The sequence below is a fragment of the Ooceraea biroi genome, chromosome 3, assembly GCF_003672135.1.
Source record: "Ooceraea biroi isolate clonal line C1 chromosome 3, Obir_v5.4, whole genome shotgun sequence".
NCBI classification, from domain to species: Eukaryota; Metazoa; Arthropoda; class Insecta; order Hymenoptera; family Formicidae; genus Ooceraea; species Ooceraea biroi.
The window spans coordinates 14,451,942-14,477,698 of NC_039508.1; the positions used below are offsets into that span (position 1 = coordinate 14,451,942).

General features: G+C 38.6%; 6 protein-coding genes across 8 annotated transcripts; 2 read left to right on the forward strand and 4 right to left on the reverse strand.

The window, feature by feature from the left end:
• Positions 1 to 1,597: 1,597 nt before the first annotated feature.
• LOC105277139 (protein lethal(2)essential for life) lies at positions 1,598 to 3,184 on the reverse strand. Its single transcript, XM_011335306.3, has 2 exons — positions 3,080 to 3,184; positions 1,598 to 3,012 (listed from the first exon to the last, which is right to left on the reverse strand). The coding sequence occupies exon 2, from the start codon at positions 2,981 to 2,983 to the stop codon at positions 2,405 to 2,407; it is 579 nt and encodes a 192-aa protein (XP_011333608.1). The 5' UTR covers positions 2,984 to 3,012; positions 3,080 to 3,184; the 3' UTR covers positions 1,598 to 2,404.
• A 4,406-nt stretch (positions 3,185 to 7,590) lies between these two features.
• LOC105277137 (protein lethal(2)essential for life) lies at positions 7,591 to 9,914 on the reverse strand. The gene is made up of 2 exons (XM_011335305.3): positions 8,718 to 9,914; positions 7,591 to 8,574 (listed from the first exon to the last, which is right to left on the reverse strand). The coding sequence occupies exon 2, from the start codon at positions 8,466 to 8,468 to the stop codon at positions 7,803 to 7,805; it is 666 nt and encodes a 221-aa protein (XP_011333607.1). The 5' UTR covers positions 8,469 to 8,574; positions 8,718 to 9,914; the 3' UTR covers positions 7,591 to 7,802.
• Positions 9,915 to 10,156: 242 nt separating this feature from the next.
• LOC105277136 (protein lethal(2)essential for life) lies at positions 10,157 to 11,564 on the forward strand. Its single transcript, XM_026968221.1, has 2 exons — positions 10,157 to 10,632; positions 11,143 to 11,564. The coding sequence occupies exons 1-2, from the start codon at positions 10,296 to 10,298 to the stop codon at positions 11,391 to 11,393; spliced, it is 588 nt and encodes a 195-aa protein (XP_026824022.1). The 5' UTR covers positions 10,157 to 10,295; the 3' UTR covers positions 11,394 to 11,564.
• Positions 11,565 to 11,836: 272 nt separating this feature from the next.
• Positions 11,837 to 13,146, reverse strand: LOC105277140 (protein lethal(2)essential for life). The gene is made up of 2 exons (XM_011335307.3): positions 13,033 to 13,146; positions 11,837 to 12,958 (listed from the first exon to the last, which is right to left on the reverse strand). The coding sequence occupies exon 2, from the start codon at positions 12,945 to 12,947 to the stop codon at positions 12,441 to 12,443; it is 507 nt and encodes a 168-aa protein (XP_011333609.1). The 5' UTR covers positions 12,948 to 12,958; positions 13,033 to 13,146; the 3' UTR covers positions 11,837 to 12,440.
• Positions 13,147 to 13,995: 849 nt separating this feature from the next.
• Positions 13,996 to 16,760, forward strand: LOC105277143 (pachytene checkpoint protein 2 homolog). 3 transcript variants are annotated; one of them, XM_011335310.3, is made up of 7 exons: positions 13,996 to 14,195; positions 14,278 to 14,533; positions 14,646 to 14,781; positions 14,853 to 15,059; positions 15,204 to 15,431; positions 15,702 to 16,049; positions 16,380 to 16,760. In XM_011335310.3, exons 2-7 carry the CDS (start codon positions 14,487 to 14,489, stop codon positions 16,665 to 16,667), a joined length of 1,254 nt encoding a protein of 417 aa, XP_011333612.1. In that variant the 5' UTR covers positions 13,996 to 14,195; positions 14,278 to 14,486; the 3' UTR covers positions 16,668 to 16,760. The 3 variants fall into 3 exon arrangements, with proteins under 3 accessions (XP_011333612.1, XP_011333611.1, XP_019886529.1); XM_011335309.3 differs by having other exon boundaries at positions 13,996 to 14,533; XM_020030970.2 differs by lacking the exon at positions 15,204 to 15,431 and having other exon boundaries at positions 13,997 to 14,195.
• A 110-nt stretch (positions 16,761 to 16,870) lies between these two features.
• Positions 16,871 to 24,664, reverse strand: LOC105277142 (hemicentin-2). The gene is made up of 6 exons (XM_011335308.3): positions 23,548 to 24,664; positions 22,695 to 22,830; positions 20,130 to 20,329; positions 19,457 to 19,792; positions 18,629 to 19,114; positions 16,871 to 18,284 (listed from the first exon to the last, which is right to left on the reverse strand). The coding sequence occupies exons 1-6, from the start codon at positions 23,915 to 23,917 to the stop codon at positions 17,737 to 17,739; spliced, it is 2,076 nt and encodes a 691-aa protein (XP_011333610.1). The 5' UTR covers positions 23,918 to 24,664; the 3' UTR covers positions 16,871 to 17,736.
• Between the last annotated feature and the right edge of the window lie 1,093 nt (positions 24,665 to 25,757).

Here is a 25,757-nt window from a genome sequence, read left to right on the forward strand (position 1 = left end):
TTTCTCGATACTATCGCGCAACTTCAGAGTGCATTTGAAAGTACATGTTTCACATAACCTTTCTGTAAATTTTGGTTTGACTAACATCAATATTGTGTGTGCTGCGTAGCTGTAAAAATGAAAGTAAATAACGTGCATTATCGTCATATTTTGCTCTATTATTTCAAGAAGAGCAAACGAGCTGCAAAGGCTCATAAAAAGATATGCCGTGTTTATGGAGATGATGCCTTAACAGAACGCGTATGTCAAAAGTGGTTCGCCAAATTCCGTTCTGGAGATTTTGACGTCAATGATGCGCCTCGCTCCGGTCGCCCGATCGAGATTGATTCAAGTAATGTCAAAGCTATCATCGATAAAAATCCATCCCAATCGGTGCGAGAGATTGCTACAGCACTTAATATATCTCATACAAGCGTAGAAAACAATTTGCGCCAACTGGAATACGTTTCTCGGCTCAATGTGTGGGTGCCGCATGAATTAACCGAGGCCAACTTGGCCACTCGCATATCCATCTGCGATTTGCTGCGGAAACGTCAAGAAAACGATCCATTTTTGAAGCGGTTAGTGACAGGAGATGAAAAATGGGTCGTCTATGAGAATGTAACGCGGAAAAGATCATGGGGACACAGCAGCGAGCCACCACAAACAACCTCGAAGACAGGATTGCATCCGAAGAAGATCATGCTCTCCGTATGGTGGGATTTCAAAGGTGTCATTTACTACGAGCTGTTACCGTCAAGCAAAACGATTGATTCAACCACATACTGCTCGCAGTTAACAAAATTGGACCAAGCACTCCGCAAAAAACGTCCAGAATTGATAAATCGAAAAGGTGTTGTCTTCCACCACAATAATGCCAGACCTCACACATCATTGACAACTCGAAACAAATTACTCAGTCTTGGCTGGGATGTTTTGCCTCATCCTGCGTATTCACCGGACCTGGCCCCTTCCGATTATCATTTATTCCGGTCGTTGCAGAACTCTTTGAACGGAAAAATCTTCAAGGATGAAGAGAACGTCAAAAGACACCTGGATTAGTTTTTCGCCGATAAGCCTCAGATGTTTTACGAACACGGCATAATGAAGTTGGCGGAAAGATGGCAAGAAGTCATCAATAAAAATGGTCAATATATAATTGATTAAAATTTATTTCGTGTATCAAAAAAATTGTATTTTATTCCACCTTAAAAAACCGAACCAACTTATTTGCCAACCCAATATATTTTTATATAGTGTGATTAGTGGACTGTAAAAAGTAAAATCGTTTGTGCTCTAAATATAATAAGTAAAACGAAGCTCAAAATATTTTCTCGCCCCACCTGGAAATACGTGGAGACGAGGGCGTCATTACAGACGCGGCGGATCGATACGACACAGGGTCGTGGCTCGATTGCATCGAAAGGTGCGACACCGCGTACGAGGCACGGAAGCTTCACAAAACAGTCCACATTATTTGGAAATGCAAAAAATTCTTTTCTTTAATATTACATCAATTTTTATTATTGCAATATTAGGAAAAGAAATGTTTTGCATTTCCTCCTGATGAAAGAGACCATGATCACTTCGCGGTTTCCGTTGAGTAACAATTTCTTCCTTTAATTTTAATACATATGTATTTGCTATTAACAACGTAAAAAGTATATACTAACAGATTACATTTTACGAAACAAATAACATTTTAGTTAATTTAAAAGTAATTTGTAAATTACTTTATAAATCTATTTTTCTTGTATTAACAATAATAAGTATACTTATAATTAAGTTTTATACTTTTAAATTAATGACGCAACTTTTTTGTGCAAAAGGCGTACATATTGACCAAGAGACAATATTGGATTTCTATTACTTATTTATTCTATTATTCTATTATTTATTAATTATCATTAATCTTTCTGTTCTCTTCACTCTTTATTTATTATATATATTGTTGTACAGAACATATTTATTATACATTTTATTTGAACGATTATTAATAAAATAAATACGATGAGAGAGAGAGACATGAGCGACAAGATATGTTAAAGAAGCCTAGACTGATTTTGAGAGCGACGGCGAAGTCTGCTGTCAGCCCGCTATAGCCATATTGCGCTTGTCTACTGCCCCGAAGTTGGCCGAAGCGCGGCGCGCGCACGTACACGGTTGCTTGCTTGTATTGTACGTTGCCGCATTTCGCCAGCAATTCTGTCGGTAGTTGTCAAGTCTGTCAAGTCGGTGGTGTCGCTAGCGAACGGTCGCTGTAACGAGAGCTAGTGAAAAAATAGTTCACTAGCAACTCCAGGATCGCCTTAACGTAATTACGTAGAACTGACGTTTCACAGAAATAAAGAACATATGAGAACGAGAAACAATTAATTAACGTGAATCTCAATCACTTTTTCAGCTTCACTAGCTTCATCGAGCTCTACTTCTTCTCCTTGTCATTCTCCTGCGTCTTCTCCTTGATCGCCGGCTTGCCAGTCTGCTCGATCTTGATCGAACGCTCGTTCTGCACGATCAACTTCTCCTTCCTGGGCGCGGTGATGCTCAGCACGCCGTCCGACGACAAGCTGGACGACACCTGATCGACGTCGCACTGCTCAGGTATTATGTACTTCCGCACGAACTGTCGGGAGATCCAGCCGTGCTCGTCCTGCTTCTCCTCGTGCTTCGCCTCGACTATCACGCACTTGTCCACCACCTTGACGTTGATCTCTTCCGGCTTGAACTGCTGCACGTCCAGGATCACCTGGAACTTGTCCTTGTCCGCCTTCACGGTGGACGTGCCACCTTCCTGCCTGTTGCGCAACATTTCACCCCACGGTCGATAGTAGAGCATGGGTGATCTCAGTCGCTGGTCCCGCTGTGGCATCATGCGCTCGATGATGCTAGGGTTTAACAGCTGATCCGGGCGGATGCCCAGCCCGAAGTTCTGTTCGAAGAGTCGGTGAGGCTGGTCAAGGTCTTCCCACCAGTCGGAGAACAGCAACGGTACCAGGGACATGTTGGCTGCTGCTTCTTCCTCTTCTGCTTCTGATCGAAACGAGGTATGAGATTTTTTTAAACGCAGACTTCAACTGAAAACGTCAAACAAACTAACTGAAGTTGCTCGTTGTCGTTGCTTAATTGTTCAATTGACGTTGATCTCGCAATCGCTCTTTGTCGACTGTTGCTACGCAGCGGCGCGCCTTGCATTTATATCATCACAACCATGCGCAAAGAAGCGGCGCCGTCGTACTCGCGGTTTGCGAAGCCTCGAGAACACATTTCGAACCGGTGCGCGAGAGTTCGAGAACAAGCGCGTCGTTTCATGAGTTCGCAGCTGCATGCACATCCCTCCGACCGTTTCGGTGACCCTCGTTACATGCGTTCCTCCCCTTTGGCTCTCTGCATATTGTTAGACTGAGATTAAAGCAGCGACGTGTGGCTAGGCTTAAATTTTCCGATGTGCGGTATTCATGCGTGCGAGAACATTCTTCAAACTGCAGATATTGTGATGGTATCAAAAATCGAAGCACACTCTTGATATTAAAAAGTTGATTCAGAAGTTTTTTAATAATGAAAAAATGCATTTTTTTTATCAATATAGTGCTTGAAAATGTAGAGAAAGGACTTTATTCTTCCTAGAAATTTCTCTATCAATTGAAAAATGATTTAAAAACATATATAATTGATACAAAATGTAGTGCATATACTGTGAAAATTTTATTTTATTGTTTATTGAAAACGTCATTTATTCTTTTTGTAAGATTATATAGATTGTGCGCATACGTGCACATTACATAATTATTTATCAATGCACGCGTTATTGTAAAATTATACAATAGACGTTTTCTGTGCTCTTACATAATAATTTATATCGAACATTGTTAGGAATAAGGAAACATCAAGTAAATCACTAGAAACGATTTTTCGTTACGCAGGTAACGTTGAAAAGATTATTGCTGTTTTTCTAGAAGCGTTTGCACAGTAATACCATTCTTCCGTTTGCATTTATGCAAACATGCAATTAACTGTTGGGTCATACGCAGCAGAAATAGCTGTGCAATAGTTTCTACATGGCACGAAAGTCCACTGAACATTTTAAAAGACTTTTGAGAGCCGTCTGAGGAATCATAACATTTCTTTTATCATTTCTACGATGGATTGCTGGTAGTTTAAACACTTTTCCTGCTCTCTTGTCATGCGTATATCCATAATATAGCTAACAATGATTTTTACAGTTAGACATATAGCACATTCTTGATTTTATCAAAACTGGGTACATATCGTGCTCGCAGTTAAAGAGAATAAAGAATAATTTTAAAAGTATAAAATAATTTTAAATGTCGTTTTAAAGAGAATCAATTGCAAAACAGTATAAGTAGTAGTGCATTCTCCTAAACGTTGCGGTGAGTCAGTAACCCTTGTACATGCGATAGCATATGTATCGTGACATGTATTAGACTGGTCAGGTTTACATATCACTTAAGCAGGTAGCAACTGCATGCTTGCGGTGCATTTACGCATCGTTTTAAAACAGTTTATAACGATTTACAATAGCAGAAAATATATCTCACACGCGGCTGAAGGAAACGAGTGAACATTTGTCATTATATTCGTTTATTATCGGGCTTGCGCGTCGCCCTTGAATTTACTTGCAGTAAACAAGCGGCAGGAATATCCGGCGATCAATTTCTGCAGAAATTGATCGTGGAAGTGAATTGAAATTCGAAAAGAATATTGGTCATTTTATATTGTGTAACTGAAATTTAAATTAAGGAATATTGATCACTTTATTGTGTTGTCATATTTTTTATTTAAAAAAAGTTGATGCTGATAAAGTGTCAAATAAAGGAGATGATTTCAATTTTGATTAACGCTTCGTTAGCTAACATATGGCGGTTTGGTGATTTGCGCCGCGAAGCCGCTGTAATAGCTAACTTGCATTGGTATCATAAAGCACATAGAGCGTAATACACTATATAGATAAGCGTATCAGACGTATCAAGGTGATAGCATACAGAACCGACGTAAAAATAATGTTCTTAAATAATGGAACTAGTTATTTTTGATATATTACTTTGCAATTGTCAGACGGACATAAAATAAGAATTGAATAAAAATCTTTCTTCTTTTAATATTAAAAAAAAATGGAAAAACATTGTGCACAGTCAGGATAGATTAATATATTTAACGGGTTATATTTATAATTTGTATAATAATATTTAAACGAGTTCCTGTAGAAAAGTTTGGAAGCTTGAAGAAATTCCGTTACGTACTTCTGGCATTACATTTTCTTTACATTTTTCGCTGCTTTTCCTTTTTGAAATTACAGATTTTTCAGAGGGACCACATGTATTCGAAAGTTTCATTACATGCAAACGGAAGTGTCACGAATTATGTGAAATTTCGTTTTTTAATTATGTTTTAAAAATTTAATTATTTTATAAATTATGTGAAATTTTGTTTAATATGATTTCTAGCTCTAGCTTACGATGTTTGTTACATTGCACGAGCAAGCCTATAATTGATCTGAGTGGAATAATTTTGTAAAATAGAATACACTCATACCAAAGGCGAGGTAATATAGTCACGTAGTACGTGTTATGTTTGCTCTATTATCTAGCGATTATAAAATCGATAGAGCTTCCCGATGTCTCTAACAACAAGCTGGGAGGTGGGAGCCTCCAATGTTGGTGACGTACGCCGTCATTGCGCAGGTCAGTGCTGCATGCATTCGAAGATTCTTTACTTCGTATTTAACGCAGAAGTTATCACGCACGAGATTTATAATTTTTATATTGCGTTTCGATAATATACCTGAAACAATTTTGCCTTTTTAACACGATAGACAATGACAATAATCAGAAATTCAGGATATTGGATTAATCATGAACATGACTGAGTAAACGGATGTGTTAAAATTGCGAGATACGTGAGAGAGCTGAGTAATGTAGAAATTTATGTCGTTAGTCTAATTAGTTTTTTACAGCTAGTCTAATTAATATTTTTTATTTATTCTAGGAAGAAATCACTTCTAGCGTAAAACTAGAAAACTCGGAAAATGTTCAAAAAATTTTTCAAGGTATCATGATATATTACAAACTTTTAGTTAAACTATATTTTATGTGCATCTCCTAAGTTTTTATATCTGTGAGACTTTAATAAGAGAATTCGACGGAGCTATATGTCTTCATACTACAAATGCAGCGGATGTTTATCAAGAATTATTATTTACAAAAGATTGTGCGTCCGCCGCGGCAATCGAACGACAAAAATCACGTGAACAATGACGGCTCTACACTGCACGTCACGTAGGCCAACATTGGAGGCCACCTCTCCCAGCTTGTCGTTAGAGCAGTCGAGAGCACGGTCTTATATACAGGTCTGGAAACTTCAGAGGTGGAGATGGATCATTTTGTGTGTCACTTTTTATTTCTTTAGTAGCCACTAGAGGCGTTGCGATCGATGTTCGCAGGGCGACGAGGGACTCAGAGGCCGGGGGAATATCTGTCTGTCTTTATTCCACTCGCAATCTTCACAAAACAATATGATAAATTAATAACGCTTTAAATAATTTAAGACTATAAATGAATTAGTGAAATATGCATATGAAATAAAATTAAGTTTTTATTCTCAAAATTAAGTGTGAATAAAAACGAATCCTTCCGTGATGGAAAAAATGTAATAAAATTTGTTGAAATGTATTTGAAACTCTCTGTCAATTGACCTCGATTCATTAACATTTCATCATAAATTTTTATATTTTATTATAAATTTTCGGATTTTATTATAAATTTTATATCTAATATTCCAAAAGTTTGAAAATTTATGATGAAATGATAATGAACCGGGATCAATTGATAGAGATTTTCAAATACATTTTAGCAAAATTTTATTATATTTTTTTCATCAGGATTTTATGTTTAAATCTGTCCTTTATCTTTTTATTTTATTTTTGCGGGTAATAGCTTTTTCCCACTTTTTCCAAGTAACAATGTCTTTCGGCACTCGAAATAAAGAACGTTTCTGTTCGGTTCTACTGCCGGTCTTGCAATTCGGTACCGCACACCATTTCGTCATTTCAATAAACGTTTCGATAACTTTTGTAGTCAATAACCGTTTTTCAATAAGAGTCATGAACACACGTGGGTTCTTATCTCCGGTTTTTCAGGTTATATTTATCTCCTGACATCGATGACAGCGACGAGTAGTGGTTATGCTAGAAACTAAATGTGTCTTCAAAAAGCGGCCATATTCCACCACTGAAATTAGAGGTAGTTTCCAGACCTATATGTAAGACCGTGGTCGAGAGGCATCGATTTTCTAATCGCTAGAGCTAGACTCTAATGGAACAAGCACAATGCGTACTACGTGACTATATTACCCCGCCTTTGCTATGAGTGTATTCTATTTTACAAATATTATTTCATTCAGATCACTTGCAACTCTCTTTTTCTAGATATTTTTAAAAATAAATTGCATATTCAAAATAATTATTAAATTTATCGACGTGCATGTAAGAAACGTTATAATAATTACTATATGTAAATCTTTGAGATATGCATACATACGTACATATACATACATTCTTGTATGAAAAACAACAGTGAAGAAAATAATGCGTTGTTTAAAGTCGATAACACTTTTTATTTAAACGTCAGTACAAAATCATGACTACGTATTTAAATGCTGATCAGGAATCATCGTTACGGCACGGAAAATCTCCAACAAGTGTAAAAACATATAATTGCATCAACGAGCTACGAGAGGGAAAATGAATGTGAAGAGTGTAAAAAATAACGTATATCACATAACGACTCTCGATAATTTAATCTCAATTATTTCTCGGGTTTAGTGGCCTCCTGCTGCCCCTGCGTCGTAAGCTCCTCCCGGATCTCGTTCTCCGCCGTCTTCTTCTCGGTGCTGGATGTCGTCGCGCTAGCTTCAGTTACGGGTTCCTGATCTTCGCCACTTCTACGAATAGCCGGCTGCCCAGTCAGCTCGATTTTAATCACCCTCTCCTGCTTTTCTTCTTTCGGTTTCAGTGGCGCCGTTATGGTCAGGAAGCCGTCACTCGATACGGTGGACATCACTTGATCAACGTCGGCGCGATCGGGCAACTGGTATCGCCTTACGAATTGCCGCGAGACGCTGCCGTGCTCGTCTCGCGTCTCTTCATGCTTGGCCTCGACGAGCAAGCACCGGTCGATCAGTTTGACACTGACCTCCTCCGGCTTGAACTGGTGCACGTCGATGATCACCTTAAAGTTCTCCTTATCGGTGCCGACGATGCCGCCAGTCCTACGACGCAATAAATCCATCCAGGGTTTGTGGTGGAAGTCCAGGACACCGCGATCGTATTCAGCGATCGGGTAGTAGCGGTCGTAGATGCGAGGAAAGATCGGCTCGTCGGGTGGGGCAGCTGCGGAACCAAGGTTCCGATCCATTAAGGGTCGGTCCAGATCGGCCCACCAGGCCGAGAGCAACAACGGCAGCAGAGACATGATGCTGTTGACAGATGCTGGGCTCTCTTCTTGACCGGAGTACAATCGGCTCTCGACTCGAATTAACAACGTTGCTGAAGAGACAGAGGTGCGACGACTGGCCTGTCTGTGTGCACAAATGGGATGATACGTATACTCGCACGAGAATTTTGCAACTGATACGGGGGTCGCCGCAACGGCTATTTATGCCAGGCAAATTTCACCTTGGTGGGGAGAAATGATCTGTTCAATAGGGCTTCGAGAACTTACCGCGGATGGAAGTTACGCTTGTAGTTAAAATGTATCTCCGCCAATCTGCACGACACACGACCCTCTTTCCGCACAATCAATAGTGGACGGAGATACGTTCAATTGTCGTCTTTTCTTGTTTATCGATAATCGCATCGGCGAATCTCGATTAGTGAACAATATCGAGCGATTTTATTTTCGAAAAGAATTTTCGAGATTTTTTAATCAACTCAGTTGTTACATCATAATTTTGTCAAGTATCATGATTGAAAATCTTTGGCGACCTGCGTTCTAAACAAATATTGAATAAAAAAATTGGAAAAGAACATTATTGTTCGTATTGTAGTGTCGTGGCTTTAAAATTGAGCCACGTCAGTGTTCTTGACGCACCGAATACAGTATGATGTAATCCGCTCACATTTGTCAGTTAGGTAAATCGCTATGACGTGGAAAATCGATATGATGATCGAATTCAGCAAAATAATTATAATGAATAATACAACTAGATTTGTTTCGTAATATAATGCAATTATATAGTCTTTTGCATGCAATCATCCAAGGAAGAATAAAAAAGAATATTTTTCATATATGCATTGCATATTCAATCAGGAAGTTAATAATATATATCGTTCTTTGAAAATTAAACGAAATTGCAAATAATATTTTTATAATATAATTAAAATACTTTTACGATATAAATTTTCAAATTCAACGATAAAACTGTTGTACGTAATTCTGCGAAACATGTAAAATAAGAATAAGCTACTCAAGAGTCAAGACATACACCTGTTATAATATCGAAGAAATTAATATCATCGATATTTTTATCTGTAGTCAGGGTATAATTTATAAGTCATTTGCGAACAAATTTTATGTTTTCCATTACGTATATGTTGTCCAAATATTTTCGCTCATATGTTCTAGAAACTTTTAACATTCATTAACACATCATATAGCTATCATGATTCGTGAACAGCAGTAAATATATTTGTGCATGTTATTCAAAATGATTAATTCACTAAAATGACTCATTTCTATCACAATTTTATTTTCACAAACATTTTCGTTCTACTGGTAAATTGTAAGAAAACATGAATGAGTCATGATATGAATCAGCAATATTTTTACTGAAATTTAATAATTCTAAAATGTCATTTGGGATAATTCTTTGAATTTTCTGGCTAGTTTGATATAAAAAAAAATTATTTAATGTGCCTACATGTGCATCTCTTTCTCTCTACGACACAACATGTGCAGATTACATCTAAAATTGCTACTTGACTCTTCTCATTTGATTTTCTGATACATTACAATGTACTCACGTATTATTTTCCAGCAATTGCCCGAATTTTCTGGAAAGTTCTATTAAACTTTCTCGATACGTCCACGCGCATCTACATGCTACAGCAACTATATAGCGCGCCTATATATAAGCTTCTATCGGCGTGCGTCGCGTCAGTGTAGAAGCAACTGCTGAGGGAATACGACGTAGAAGCTGCAAGTGCGATTGTTTGGGTCTTGCATCACGCTGCAAATCTCAATCTAGTGTGAATTCACTCTACGAATATAAAGTGAGATCTTCGTGAGTTCAGAGGCAAAATGAGCAGATACAGAGCAACGTTGATACCAAAATTATTTTCCCACTGGTGGGAGACCCTGGAACGTCCGCATCGTTTGATGGATCAGCGATTCGCCATCAAACCCACGCATTTCTTCGAGCCTTCGTTCTTCGACCGAAGATTTCCGTTCGAGAGGGCAATTACCGAAAACTTGCGATCATGGAACGAGTTTGTGCGCGAGTTTCAGCGCGACTGCGAGAACGGATGGTCCGTCGTGAAGAACGACAAGAATAAATTTCACGTGTGCCTCGACGTGCAACAATTCAAACCCGATGAGATCACTGTCAAAGTGTTGGATGATTTCGTCGTCGTGGAAGGTAAGTTCTGCTTCAAAACGCAAAATCTCACATAATTTTAAACATTTATATGTTGAAACTTTTTTTCATGCAAAGATTCAGTCGAGTCCGTTATTTGATGAGAAATTGCATCATTCTCGTTGCACGTCAATTATTATTGAAAACGTAGACGAAAACGGAGAAATATTGTTGGAAAATAAAAGAAAGAGAGAGAGAGAGAAAGAATAGAAATTTATAAATATATTTAGTATGATTTTTCAATTTTATCATGACATGTTATAATAACAAACGCGCGTATCTATGATGACGAAACCGGCTGATGCAATTCGATCTCACCTGCTCTTGCGTGTTCAAGAATCATATGCGTCTTATCGATTGACCTGCAAGCGCATGTCCAAATTTTGCTCAACAATATTTTTATGCTATCGTGTAAATTATTTCAATGTTTTCTCTCCTTTTAACGTAATTACTCTACAATAATAATTATAAATATACAAGTGTGCTACAATTACGTTTCTGTTTTGATTACAGGAAAGCATGAAGAAAAAGAAGATGAGCATGGCTCGATTTCTAGACATTTTATCAGGAAATACATGGTTCCAGAGCAATGTGATTCAGAGAAGTTAACGAGTACTCTCTCGTCGGATGGTGTACTTACGATCACTGCACCAAGAAAGCCTGAAGCTGAAGAAGCCAGAAAAGAAAGAGTTATTAATATTGAACATACCGGGAAATCCGCCGTAGAAGACGATCCAGAAATAAAACAAGGGGATAAAAAATAAATGAGCTTTGTAAAATTATTAGCGTATTGATTATTCACGTACATGTAACGTTATTATATATACGTACAAGTTATATACGTATTTTACATGTATTGCTGAAAATCATTAAGTTTATTTAATAAAAGTTTGTAAATATGTAAGATAAAAGTCTTTAAATAAATAAATACACATTTAATACGTTAAAGTTTCGTTTTATTTTCTTTTATAATATCTTCTAGAATACAATCTTGTAATCGCAATTTATAAAATATTTATATATATATAAATATTTATAAAATATAGTACTTTTTTATAAAAATGGGATATTACCGCAAATGATGTTATATATAGAAGTGCACTCAAGAGACTGTAAATATGTTTGATATACAACTTGATATAATTAATTTAATTATAATAAATAATAATTTAATACAATTAAGAAAGTAGTAACAATAAAAAATGTAACTTACAAAACTATTTTAATTGGATATTTGCAAATACAGTACATGATCAATAATACATCTCCCATATTCTAGACTGGAATTGAACATTTTATCGGTCAAGTTAATTAATACCTAATGCTACAAATATTACAAAATACTATTTTTTTCTTTATTTTTATTTATTTCTTCTTTGTAATTATTTGAAAGAAGTGACAGGATAGAAAGTATTCTAAAGCATTTAATTTAGCATAACTTTAACAAAATATATAAAAATAGCTAATATAAAGTTTATTTAAAGTTTATCTAAAGAGGCTTGTAGGTATCATTTGCACAGAAATTAATATAATTCTCCAAATATTATAAATGTATTAAAGTATACATACAACTTTTAGGAATAACATAAACATAACAGATAACGCTATATACTATGATCACATTGTCATCTAATTTAATCGCTTATCACAGGCTAATGAACACTCAGAGAAATACAATAGTAGTTTGGTAGACAAACAGAGTAGTTTGATTATGTCAAAGACCTGATTTCTCACTCGGTCTTCTCCTCGTCGCTCTCTTTGGTCTCCTTGTTCACGAAGGGCTTGCATGTGCATTCGATTGGGATCATCCGTCATTCTCTCTCTTCCTTCTCCGGTCGTTTCTTAGGCGCGACGATCGTCAGAAGCCCGTCCGAGGACAACCTGACCGTAAGTTGCTCCACGTTCGAGTCCTCCGGCAGCTGGTACCGCCTGACAAATTGGCGTGACACCCAGCCGTGCTCGTCTCGCTTCTCCTCATGCTTGGCCGTGACGACGAGACAATCGTCCACGACCTTCACCTCGATCTCCTGCGGCTCAAAGTGCTGCACGTCCAGCACCACCTGGAGGTCCTCCTTGTTCACCGGTGGCGCGGACGAGATCTTGTTCTCGCGTTGCTGCAACAGGTTCCTTGGCTCCATAGCGTGGTCACGTTGTCGGTTAAGCGATGACAGCGGCAACAGCTCCGACTGTGGACCCCGGCCGAAGTCGCGGTTCAGTAAGTTCAGCAGATCATAGTAAGTACGCTTCAGGTTCTCCTGCCGGTTGATGAACAGCAACTGGAGCCTTGACATTTCCTCGCGGTTTTCTCGTTGATCCATTGACGTTTGATCTATTAGCAATGCACTGGGTACAGTAAACACGAAGCACAGTCTGTTATTATAGCGTGTTATTGATGTTACGTACTATGAACTTGAATTGCCGAAGCTCACGTTGACAGGTTGTTCGCTAACTATACGCTCGATCGACGTTCACCAATCACTTGCCGGTACGATACTGACAACTGAGTCAGCTAGTCTATATATATATATACAGGGTGTCCCGGGTTTTAACCGACAAACTGCGGGAGCATATTCTACTAGTGGAAATAAGAAAAAATTCTTATATCGAGTTTGCTTAGAAATGCTTTATTACAAAGTTATAAACCAATATTGAAAAGAAATATCAGATAAGTAACAACGGAACATAGTGTAGAATTTGAAAGGTCGAAGATGTTTATGTTATGTGTATTCACATGTATTCATGTTCACTATGTTGAAACGATTCAGTATGATTGTTACTTTCACAACAGTAGCTGTTAGATTTCAATTGTCGTGTGAACTAGCAATTACTATCAGAATGCCAAAAGTGTTTTCAAATGAGGAATACACCGATATTCATTTCGTGTACGGATTCTGTGACGGAAATGCACGAGCTGCCGTACGAGAGTATCAAGGTAGATTTCCTAACAGGAGAGTACCAGATAGATTTAAAGCAACGAATTACTAATTCAGTTACTGAGATGCAACAAAATTTTCAGGAATGTCGTATTGTAACAAATTCTGTACTACGTCGATGTCTAGCTTGTATCGATGTGCAAGGACAACATTTTGAAATGCGTCACTAAATCATTGCGTACATAATTTTTATTTTTGTGAAAAAATCCATTGTTACTTATCTGATATTTCTTTTCAATATTGGTTTATAACTTTGTAATAAAGCATTTCTAAGCAAACTCGATATAAGAATTTTTTCTTATTTCCACTAGTAGAATATGCTCCCGCAGTTTGTCGGTTAAAACCCGGGACACCCTGTATATATATATATATATATATATATATATATATGCGACAGCGCATGCGTCGAGAAACTCTCCGACCTTTCTAGAGCTCTCTAGTTAGTGCACGAGGCTTCAATTTCGAGATTGCACTACACGTTTCTCGGACGTCTTTTTCGTCATCTGCGATGACATCAGCGACGAACTAATCAACTTTTTTAATATAATGAATTTGAAATGATACTGACAAAGAGAAAGTGAGACAAACTTCAGATGGCGTTACTAGACATCTTTCTTATTTCACACATTAACGGTTTTTACTTCAAACTACAGCTGCGGTCTACTTAGCGCTACAGATGCTTTAAAATATTTTTCTATCTTTTTCCTTCTTTCAGATAACAAGAGGAATAGAAAGTGTTTTGAAACACTGAGTGGATCGTACCTTGAAAAGTGCAAAGTGCCGATCTTTGTAAATACAAATAATGAAAAGAATGCCAAGAATACTTTCTCTCATCTAAGAAGAATATATTCTCACTTGACATATTCTGTATTGTGACACTAGCGTTCTGAAAATTTAGTCAGGACCATCAATGTCAACGTAAACATGGAAGATATCATATTGCATATTGAAATATGTCAAAGTGCTGACAGGTAATGTTTATTTTAAGTCAAGCTTAGATTGAATTATGACACGAATTTATTTTGCTTTATTTTTGTGCGATTTGTTAAAATAATTAAAAAATTATTCATGATTTTTTCTCAGCACTCTGCGGAAAACTGTTATTGAAAGAGCAGTGTTCCAGGAATTCTTCGGTAAAATTATACAGCTTGAGACCGTCGTCTATGGTAAAGATTGTGAGCATCTATGTGATCATGTCGACACTGTAATATGTTACGAGGTTGTTAACTTTTATATTAATTTTTTATAGAAACTTATCTCATATTTCTGCTAAATACATGATTATTCTAGGAAAACTTATTAAAAGAACCCATTGAAATACAAGATGCAAGTATCGTTAAGTATTATATCTACAGACTAACGCAGGAAGGTGCCGCGACTGAAATCATGAAGTCTGATTCAGACGAATTGTCAGTTGCGTCTCACTGGCTGCTACCTACACAGGAATTTCACAACTTGTGGGATAATCTGTATTACGATGGCGACGTAAAGGATAAAGTAAGTAAATTTGAAGAATACTAAATTTATAAACGATACATGATTGCTCTGTGTACACAGTAAAGTTGCTCGTGTGAAATACATTTTATACAAGACTCTCAATAATTAATTCTGTCTTTTCCTTTTTGTTTTGTTTTCTTTTAGTTATTACGTTTTGTGCAGACAATAATGTCGTTTTCCGATCATAATGTCAATCCAAACATCATAAGTTGCAACAAAGTGATATTGTTACACGGTCCTCCAGGTACAGGCAAAACAAGCTTGTGCAAAGCCCTGGCTCAGAAGCTGGCCATTCGTATGGGAGATCGTTTCACTCATGGGGAATTCATAGAGATTAATAGTCATAGTTTATTTTCAAAATGGTTCTCCGAGGTAACGCTTCTCTCATTACCATTTATTTTTCTATTCATCTTTATTAATTGTACAGAACGGAGGCACAAGGCACAGACATATCATTGAAATGTATGAAATAAGAATTTAAAAATTGATTAATATCTTAGTTAATGATATTTTAATAACAATATAAGACATAATTACATTGGATGTTTTGAACCACAATTTTGAAATGCCCGTTCTTCCAACCACAAACTTAAAGCTATTTATTTTAAAAAATTTTTAATTGCTTTTGATATCTTGTTGCAGAGTGGAAAACTCGTTATGAAGTTATTTGACGAGATAAGGAACATGGTGCAAAATGAAAAGGCACTAATATGCATTCTGATTGACGAGGTAGAATCGTTGGCACACGCGCGTAACCTGTGCACCAATGGCAATGAACCGTCCGACTCTATACGCGTCGTGAATGCATTGCTCACGCAACTGGATCAGATTAAGCGGTATCCAAACGTTTTAATTCTGACAACGAGCAACATGACGGAAGTCATAGATCTCGCATTCGTTGACAGAGCGGACATAAAGCAATACCTTGGAAATCCATGCGTAAAAGCAATTTATAGTATTTATCGTTCCTGTCTGAACGAGTTAATGAAGGTATATTCTTGTTTATGATATACGATATAACATGATTTTTAATGCAAAGATATTGAGTAAACTTAGTAACGACAGTAATAATCATATACATTAACATAGTAGTAATGGTAGTAATAAAATGTTTCTTAGAATCTTAAAACGAAGTTTCTTAGAAAGAAAAAAATTTCTTATACATATATATATATATATATGTATATATATATATACATACATATTCTCTCTTTCCTTAATATTCTATTAATATTGCCTCCATAAATTTTCTTTAAGTAACATAAGAAAATGTGTTTCTTTGTCTTGACACAATTGTGTGTTACCCTTTGTGTATTTTAGACCGATCTCTTGGAAGAGAAAGATATATACGACATACCGGAGATAGATAAGGATAAAGGCATGTTAGAATATAGAATGTCGCCACGTCACGTTAGCACAAAGTTGCTGAAAATCAGTGAAATGAGTGAAGGCTTAAGCGGCCGTACCTTGAGAAAGATACCATTTTTGGCGTATGCTCTTTATTTACCCAGATTATCTACCAGCAAGATTGCTCTGGACGAATTTCTGCCGGCTATGCGGACAGCTGTTATAAAACAAAAAGAGGAGTCTCGCTTGCAGCAATCGTAAACCAGAAGTGCCGTTCTTTTTTCTATTAATTTCTTATGTATCTACTATGTAATAATATGTTTGTTATTACACTTTTGTAATAAATAATCGTCGCAAAAAAATACTTTATTGTTGATGCATCGTTTATTTCAAATGCATGAAGTTAAGTGAGTCAGAAATGTAATTGGCATAAAATATCATCAAAAAAATTGTAAAACCATTAATTTTATTATTAACAGCAAATTACGCTCTTATGCTATCTAAAAGTCTCACTTAAGTTCACTCGCAGTCCGTAGCGTACATATATTTTGCGAAAATCGATACATCGTGCATTATTCGCGCTTTATATATCCCTCATTAAAATTCATAAAATTCCTGGAAACTAGTTTTACATCATTTCGAGTGTAGAAATGATATTGAGAAACGTAAAAACTCTTATATTGCGATGTACCCAATCTAAATATCAAAATATGAAACTGTACATAACAGTTTCTGTGAGGTCCAGTTTTGCACTGATCCCGCCTCGTCGCAACCACCATTAAAGTCACTGAGATGCGACCGCTATTAAAGTCACGCTTCGTTCCGCACCGGCGGTGCGGACTATACTTTGCACCGGTACGCGAGCTCATACAATATTTATCTCGGCATACCTTTATTTCGAACAGCTAAATTGCAGCCTTGTCTATTATTGTCAAAATACAACGGACAACGCAATAATAAATAACTTAAATTTAGGGAGCATTAATAATTCAACGGTACGAAAGTACGCGATAACAGTCGACAGTCTCTCGAATATACTATGTACGAATTCTTAATTCTAGCTAACGTCAGAAACTAACTTAACTTAATTCGATACAAATATATATTTTGTACCATTGAAGTAATCGTCGCATCGTTAAAGCAATATCTCCGATTTTATACATAATCTATACATTAAAATTGTAAAAATATCCCTCTTTTGTGGGAGGCGCGTCGAGTTGAGATGGAGAGAGGCATGAGTACAATGTAGGATCCGCTGGTGAAGGAGGTAAGATCCGACGATGAGAAGAATGCATTGCCGATATCGATGAAAGAGTTTGAGGCCTATATTTTACACGATCGTAGGCGGTTGCAAAACCGCCGGCGCTCTTCTGACCTTCAGCGCTTCCGGGCTCATGGCACGCGTCTGCTTCGCGATCTGGCTGTAGTCGTACACGCCCTGGCCGCTGTCCAGGCTGGACTTCCTCGCGAAGGTTTTCACGTGGGACGAATTAATGGACTTTTGCCGATCTATCGACGCGCCGTTTCCGTAGAGCGCGTCGGCCGCGATGCTGCCTTCCTCTCCTACTTCTTGACGGTACCGCCGACGTCGCAATCTCAGCAGCGCATAAACGCCGATGGAGATTAGCAGCAGCAGGAACAGCAGGCCGACCGCCGCAGCTGCGGCTATTACGCGCATCTCTGTGGGATCTCTCACCATCAGCCTGATGTTTGTCGAATCGCGGCCTTTCTCGCTTTCCACCAACAAGGTGTACATCCGGGCATCCTCCTTCTGCAGGTCTTTAATTTCCAGTTTAGCCCAGTAACAGTTAGTCAGCATCTTGTTCTCGACGATGGGCTCCAACGGTAAGGCCTCGTACTTTGGATGAATATTCTCTCCTTAAAGAGATGAATAACATTTATAGAAAATGGAATAAAATACGATTTATTAACAATTATTCTATTTGATATTTTATTTTTGAAATTAAATTTTGAAGTAAAATGATTAAAAATTAAATCAAAAATTTCGTTTTCAGGAGCGAATACTATAAATATGAATTCTTAAATAAATTTAGAGTCTCACAGAATAATAAGTCTGCGTTAAACGTTTTTTGGACGTTTATTCATATTTATATAAAAATCTGGTATACGCATAATTTATATGAAAAATATTTGTCGTAACACAGTTAACTATTGAAATATTTAGATCGAACAATTAAGTAACAGAGATCTCTCCAGCTTACCAGCTCGGATGTGAGAGCTGCCCCATTGCCAAGCAACCAGTTTCGGTGGTGGCCGCGAGCAGAACCTGGATTTCAGCCTGTGCACGGGTTCGCCCGCCCATCCGATGGACTCATAAAAATTTCTATCGCCGGATGACGGTCTAGCTTGTATTTCCGGCGGTCCGGTCACATGCAACACGTAGTGTACGTCGCTGGCAGTCTCCCGTTTCACGCCGTTGATCGTGTTGAAGGCGATGCAACGATACTCTCCCTCGTCGGACCACATGATATTCTCAAGACGCAGACGTCGGCCGCCGCCCTTGTTCTGCACGTGGTTCTCGATGGTCTCCGTCGAGCTGCCGCGAAGATGTACCCATCTGTATTGAGCAGATGGATTGGCTTCGAACTCGGGACACTCGAAGGGTTCGACCGCGCTACCCAGCAACGCTGTTTCCTCCACGTCCGCAAACGTATCATTCACATCCGTTTTCTTTAACTTTGGTTCATCTATAAAGGAACATGGAGAACGTGTATCCGTTTCATTCATCGTGTAATTGCACGCGAATTGCATAGTATTATTTTGAAATAAGAGCAAAGGAAATTAGAACTGTCTTTTATAATAATGTAAAATATAATAATAGCACTCATATACACATAATAATTATGTATATGCAACTATGTTTCTACGAAGGAACAGATATAAGCCTGGAGAGAGATACTGTGTCATTGCGCATCGTATCATTCCGCAAGGGAAGATGCTAAACGATGCGTAGATCGGGTAGACGCGATTCAGACGGAGCGGGATTGCAGAGGCGAAGATAATGCATAGCGAAATATAATTCTACGAACATTGCACGTCCAGCCTATAACTCGCGGGAGCGCTTTCACCGACGTCGTTGGCCGCCTTGCACGAATAGAGGCCGGCATCCTGCCTCTTGATCGGCTCGAAACGTAACTCGGCGGCCCACACGGTATCGTTCAGCTGCATCGTCCTGTTTTGCATCAGGAGTGCCGGCGCCGCGACGTCGGACGATGACGCACCGAGTGGCGCCGAGTCTTTGAACCATTTGATGCTTGCAGTTGGGTTAGCGTCCGCCAGACATCTCAGGCTCAAAAAGCTTATCGAATCCTCCGGGGCGGCCGTAAGTGCCTGCGGATTTGTCTCGAGTCGCACTTCCGGGGCATCTGAAAGATCGTATCGCGTGAGCGCCAGTGTTACTCACGTGTCTGGAGTTTTGTTCAAAAGTTCTTTGCAAATGAAGAATTTCTAAATCCCTCTACGGAATTTAGACGATTCGGATTTGGAAAATTTATTAAATAAGCATTTACAACAGAAGAATTAAATGAAAAGAATTTTTCAAAGATTTTTAGTAAATAATGGAGAATATAAATGCAAACCGATGAAACCAATATTTAACAAGTTCCTGAGAAATCTTTCGATTAAAATTGCAAGATAATTGCTTGTTCAGTCTATTTCAGTATAAGTATGGTTATTGCGATGAATTATACCGATAGTACGTACAATGAATGTCTAGTCGTGACTCCGTACTCGCCGGTGTTAAGCTCGACGGATGCACGGTCACACATCGGATCGGTAGACCGTGATTCTCCCTGTGACCACGCACCCGTAGAAGACTATGAGCCGCCCAAGTCTTTGGACTGTCCACCTCCGTTGCATTGCTTTGCTCCCGCAATGGTTCTACTTCGTTGTTTCCTATGAACCTGCTCAACAGAATTTCCCAGCATTAAAATTAATATGAGACTGACAGTTAAAGAAATATCAATCCTAAATTTCTTCGAATGAAATTATTTATATATAATGTATATATTTCCTACAATGTATATATTTTTCTAACTTCTTATCCCATGTCCTTTTTTTCTTTCCCTCTCTTCTTTTTTTTTCTCGTCTGTTTTTTCTTTTCCTTTCTGTAATATCTTCTGCAAACGCTCTCTTGGTGGTCCCACTGACCTGACTAGACAATTGTGTTATGCGAGGGATGCGCAAACGGAAGCTGGACGCCCATGGTTAACCAGGGATGTGTTTCTGTGCGGAATCGTTTCCGCGTGTGATTCACATAATCCATCAGTTTCCGCTAAACGGACCAGCCTTCTTCCCAGAAAAAAAGGAGAACACCGCCGCCGCCGCCGCGTCGAAGGTCTGTACCCTCTTCTGTAGCGTGATTCACGGGCGCGGCGGCGGGACTACGCTCGCGGCCAGTTTCTCCGTTTCTATGGCTATAATCTACATAATTATACTCGGCATAGCTGTGTGTCCGCAACGCGAAGAAAAAGAAAACCGGGCAGGGATCATTAAACCACGTGGCTATTATTGGTCGTAAAAGAATGCGCGCGCGGTCGATATTGTTTCAGACACAAATCCCACCGGACGAAATTCTTCATTAGGACCGTGACCCCACAAATCAATGCGTGGGAACGCGAACGATACAGCCGTTTCTTCTGAAATAAATCCGATCATCGTTCTATCCTTCGTTTAAGAGCAAGAAATCCCCGATTCTTACGCAACGAGGAAGAGAAGGAAAACTAAACTGGACCACCCAACGCAAAAGTTTCAGAGACGTAGGTATAAAAGATAAGTAGAAAGATTAGACCGGCTTTTCTATACGTCGTCTATCCGTGTTGTTTGTCTGGAAAGTTACAAGACAGTAAGAGCGGACGTCGGATCGGAAACTTAACGTTTGCAGCGTTTACTGAAAAGACCCTTTCATTAATGAAGGAGTACATGTGTGCTGCCATTCAGAGCTTAAATTACACCCACTGGTTCTCCTCTAACAGTGAGTGAAACATGCCACTTCCGAAAGAAGCGCGTGCCATCGAAGGAACAGATGTTTTATATCCTAAGAATATAGATAAGGCGCGGCTAAATTCAGCGGACCGTAAACCAAAACGACGATCCCTCCATGCCGCCCTTCCCTGCATAAACATAACGTCACGGCTTCTTGCACCAGACCAGCTCTTAGATCAGCGCACCACGAACCGCCGATGTTCATGTTTGAAAATGGCTGTGTTTTCTGCGAAGTAAGAAAACAAGTGCAGGCGTGTAACGCAGGAATGTGCATAAAGTGCGCTACTTAACTTCCTGACGCTGTTTACGGTAAAATACAATTTGAAAAAGCGTTGCCGCAGACTTCCTAACAATCACATTGATAAAAAAGAACCACTACGAGATTGTTTTAACGTTGCATCACATGGATTCAAGAATTATTCCAATCGCGAGGAGAACCGATATTCAAATACTGATCGATAAAACAAATGAGAGAGAAAGAGATGAAAGATCGATCTCTATATAATCTGAGAACTTCAAACTATATTTTAATTCTAAAAAGAAAATTATAAACTTACTAGATTATATAAGGATTGGAACATGCGAATGTGTTTTATAAAAAATATATATAGTTACATTTATATTTAAAAAATTTTTAAGTCCTCTCTCTTTCTGCCTTACTGCATCTTTCTCAGAATTTACTCATAGGGAGGTGTAAAATATCTAGTATTCCTTCGATGGACCACTATATTTTCTCTCCACCAAGATTGGCATACCCAACATTCCAGTAGCTCAATCGGAATGCGTAAATGTAGAAATGTTTCATCCCTAGTCGTTTTATCTCAGATAAAAAGTCGCCTGGACAAATGGACCTTTTCGTGAGTATCTTTTGTAGGCTTTGAAACCTTTGAGTGTTTTTCGACTATTCTTTCTTATCAGCGTTAAAATAGTCTCTGGAAAAAAACATTGCTGATACTTTTTTCTATGTTCAGCATAAGTGAAGAAACTTATAAAAGGGATGAAAACGTAAAACAGTGAAATAATACTTTCCTTGAATCTTTTCCAAATTTTATCGTATATTTTCATTAAATTATACGTTACTATTAAAGATCAAAAGTTTCGATATGCCAGTCTTTTCAATTTATCGTGTAAAGTAGTAGATATTGGAATTGTTTATTTTATTCCAATTTTTGGAAATTATTTCCATTTTTATATATTTTTTTCTATCGCGTTATTAGCTGAATATAATTTTGCTATAGTAATAAAAAACATGTTCGTGTGTTTAAGGATTAAATATCTGCTTACCACTTAATGAGGGCGGGGGGATTTCCGTATCTCGAAACGCAGGAAATCGTGACTTCCTGTCCCTCTTTCAGTGTGAGGGCGGTACCCAAAATGGTCCCATGGTCGCCGTATTCCAGGCGAGGTTTCCTGGGTTTCACTGGAATACGCATTAGGGTGCATTTAGATAAGATAGAACGAGACAGAAATTGTCGTGTTTAGGCTCTACCCATGGTTCCGCTTCCCTTTTAATGGGGTCAATAGTTACAACCGCGCGATCTTATCGTTATACTCGTGAGCGATTGTTACAGGGGCTGATTGAGCCACTAAGAGCTCCCAACCAAATTTCCATTAACGCGGATATTGCAAAATTGCAGGAAAGTAGAGCACAACGGCTGCCTCTACATTTTCTTGCATCATTCGAGGTCAATGTTCGCGGAATATTAACTATTTTCTCAAATCATTCGATGCGCTCCAGTGAGATATTTAACATTGCACTAGATATGAAAATATGTTAATATATATATATATGTTGTGAAAAATATATTATTGTACAAGAAATGTTAATACTCTTTAAACGAGAATAAATAGTAGAGTGTGTACTATTATAATTATAAAATTATTTACAAAACAAATTCTTGGATTATTCTCACGAATATAAAAATGCAAAGTATCTTTTCATAATAATTTGCGTTGCTTCATTTAGCTCCAAATTGTTCAACATATATCAACATAGATCATAACACATATTTTACACGCGTATATAATTATATGATATCGTGAGTTATTTCAATTACTGTCAATAAACTATTTCCATTGTGTAAATAATAGAACGTGCAACGAATAAAATTATCGATACGTCAGATCGGAATCTCACCCCTTACGAGCAATCTGGAATGCAAGGACGTCAGCGCGTCTTGACGGGTAAAGTCGCCGGGTGTAACTTGACACTCCCAGAGACCGTCATCAAAGTCCAGGGAGGCCCGCCTGATCAGCAGGGTGCAGTCGCTGCCGCGGCCTCTCACCCACTCGTATTTGTCCGGATGCATGCCCACCGGTTTCCGGTCCTTTTGCCAGATGCACTCCCCGCGCTTGTCCTGCACCCTGCATCGCAGCTGTACATCGTCACCAGACGACACCTCCTGGTAAAGTGGCGGCGTTTCTAGAAACCGTTGCTCGCCGACGATGCACGAGATACACGCGACAAGGAAGAATATCGACGAATAAATTATGCTACCGAGCATCATTTTTTGAGCGTCAGAAGCAATGTTATGTCACAGTTGGGTCGGACAACACATCGTCAGGACGTTGAGAGAAGGATTTAGAAGATTATGGTCTCTCAAAGATTAATGCGAACAATGTATAAAAAACAATTGTACAATCGACGATTCTTTCATCAATCTCGAGCACGGTTCAAAGCGGGACGCAGTCCGCGCGTCCACATTATGTTCACAGAGTCACTATTCTACCCGCACAAATAAACGAATCGTTCTCTGCCCGCGTTTCGCCATCGACGATCGACAGAGCAAATCATCCGTAATCGCGAAACGATCACTCGCGAGTCTCTCGCTCGTTGAAATTCGTTGAAGCAGCGCGCGCTCGCTCGATTGAGCCGCACTTTTTATTAGCGTTCCTAATAGCGCGAAAGTCCGCGGGAGATCGAAATGATCTCGAATGCTTTCACCGGAATTATCGCCTTGCTCCGCGGCGCAGTGAAGAGAATGCTTTTATATTAACATATCTTGCAAAACAAGATGATTTAACAATTGAATATTATTATCAGTTCTGCATTTTGCGTCGCGCGACATCGGCGTAACGATTGATTGATTCTTCAGTTACATTAATAACACAAAAGTACTTTACACTGACGCTGTCACATCGGTGCGAGCATCAGCATGTAAAAGCGCGCACGATCCATGCAGTGACGGTAAACACCGACTGAATGAGCCGCGTTCGAGTTCGAACTTCGAAGGGTCGTATCTCCGCGCGAACAACGCAGCGCTCTCGTTGTTGGAGCGGTGAACTATTCCACCCGCTCCGAGTCCTCCTTTCCTCGGTGATTTATCCGATTATCTCTAATTTCGAAGGATTGTCTTCTGGAGAATTTCTATCACTCACGAATAGATTATTATTTACTCATCAGTCAGCAGGCTGTTGCTTGTGACGAATTCCAAAATGCAAAATGAAAATTGCAAAAAGTTTATGCTCTTGCAAGAAGACGTGTACAAACATGACAAATTTGTAAAAGATATTAAAAGTTATTTTCATTATAGATATATCTTTTAAATATATATTCCTTAGGTCTGATAATTTTGATCGATTACTTCGATAACTTCGAAGGAACGAAGGAATCTTCGAAGGTACGAAGTTTCGAAAGACTTATTTAATTTTATTAATTATGTAACTTTAGAAAATAATAAGACTTTCCGCGAACTAAAATAATTATTATTTGTTAATAAAATCGAAGACAAAGCTAACAATTTCAATTATATATACAAGATGTGGCTCTGTCGAAAAGGAATTCGTGTGTCCTAATTTTGAGGTCTTTCGAAGTTTCGAAGCTTCGAAAAAGTAACAGTCACAAAGTTAAATAAATCTGTGCCCGATGAATCACGAAAACAATGCGAGAGCACTTTTTACTGTTATAAAAATTCGCCGAGCAGAACCGAGTGCGAGTCGTGCGATTATATCACGCAACGCAACGCGGCACAAATTTTATACGCAACAGGGGAAAGTTGTGCGATCGGCACAACTATATCGGAAATCCATTTCAGCTGCAATCCATTTCAACAAAAACTACAATCGCCGACGGTCACGCGGATTCACGCGGAGCATTGAAAAAGCAGTCCGGCGTTTTTCGCACACGGAGAGACTCCGAGAGGGTAAAGTAGCACGGTGACGACGGAGTTCATAGCGCGGAAAGTGCGCGCGCTAGATAAAGTGAGTGTCTCAGGACGCGTGGTTCCAGCAGCACGTACATACGTACGCGAATTAGTAGTCCGCAAATCGAATAGTTTCCCCTCTTTGAAAATTATTCATTCACGCCATTAATTCACGCGCATGCGCACGTACAATAATGCTATTAAA

Bases quoted from the DNA above. Each gene is read 5' to 3' on its own strand.
- LOC105277139 (XM_011335306.3), bottom strand. From the start codon at position 2,983: ATGTCCCTGGTACCGTTGCTGTTCTCCGACTGGTGGGAAGACCTTGAC.
- LOC105277137 (XM_011335305.3), bottom strand. From the start codon at position 8,468: ATGTCTCTGCTGCCGTTGTTGCTCTCGGCCTGGTGGGCCGATCTGGAC.
- LOC105277136 (XM_026968221.1), top strand. From the start codon at position 10,296: ATGAGCAGATACAGAGCAACGTTGATACCAAAATTATTTTCCCACTGG. The intron at 10,633-11,142 runs GTAAGTTCTGCT...TTTTGATTACAG, and splicing joins TGATTTCGTCGTCGTGGAAG to GAAAGCATGAAGAAAAAGAA.
- LOC105277140 (XM_011335307.3), bottom strand. From the start codon at position 12,947: ATGGATCAACGAGAAAACCGCGAGGAAATGTCAAGGCTCCAGTTGCTG.
- LOC105277143 (XM_011335309.3), top strand. From the start codon at position 14,487: ATGGAAGATATCATATTGCATATTGAAATATGTCAAAGTGCTGACAG. The intron at 15,432-15,701 runs GTAACGCTTCTC...ATCTTGTTGCAG, and splicing joins TTTCAAAATGGTTCTCCGAG to AGTGGAAAACTCGTTATGAA. The intron at 16,050-16,379 runs GTATATTCTTGT...TGTGTATTTTAG, and splicing joins GTCTGAACGAGTTAATGAAG to ACCGATCTCTTGGAAGAGAA.
- LOC105277142 (XM_011335308.3), bottom strand. From the start codon at position 23,917: ATGATGCTCGGTAGCATAATTTATTCGTCGATATTCTTCCTTGTCGCG. The intron at 19,793-20,129 runs GTACGTACTATC...ACGATCTTTCAG, and splicing joins GTCACGACTAGACATTCATT to ATGCCCCGGAAGTGCGACTC. The intron at 18,285-18,628 runs GTAAGCTGGAGA...CATCTCTTTAAG, and splicing joins CAGCTCTCACATCCGAGCTG to GAGAGAATATTCATCCAAAG.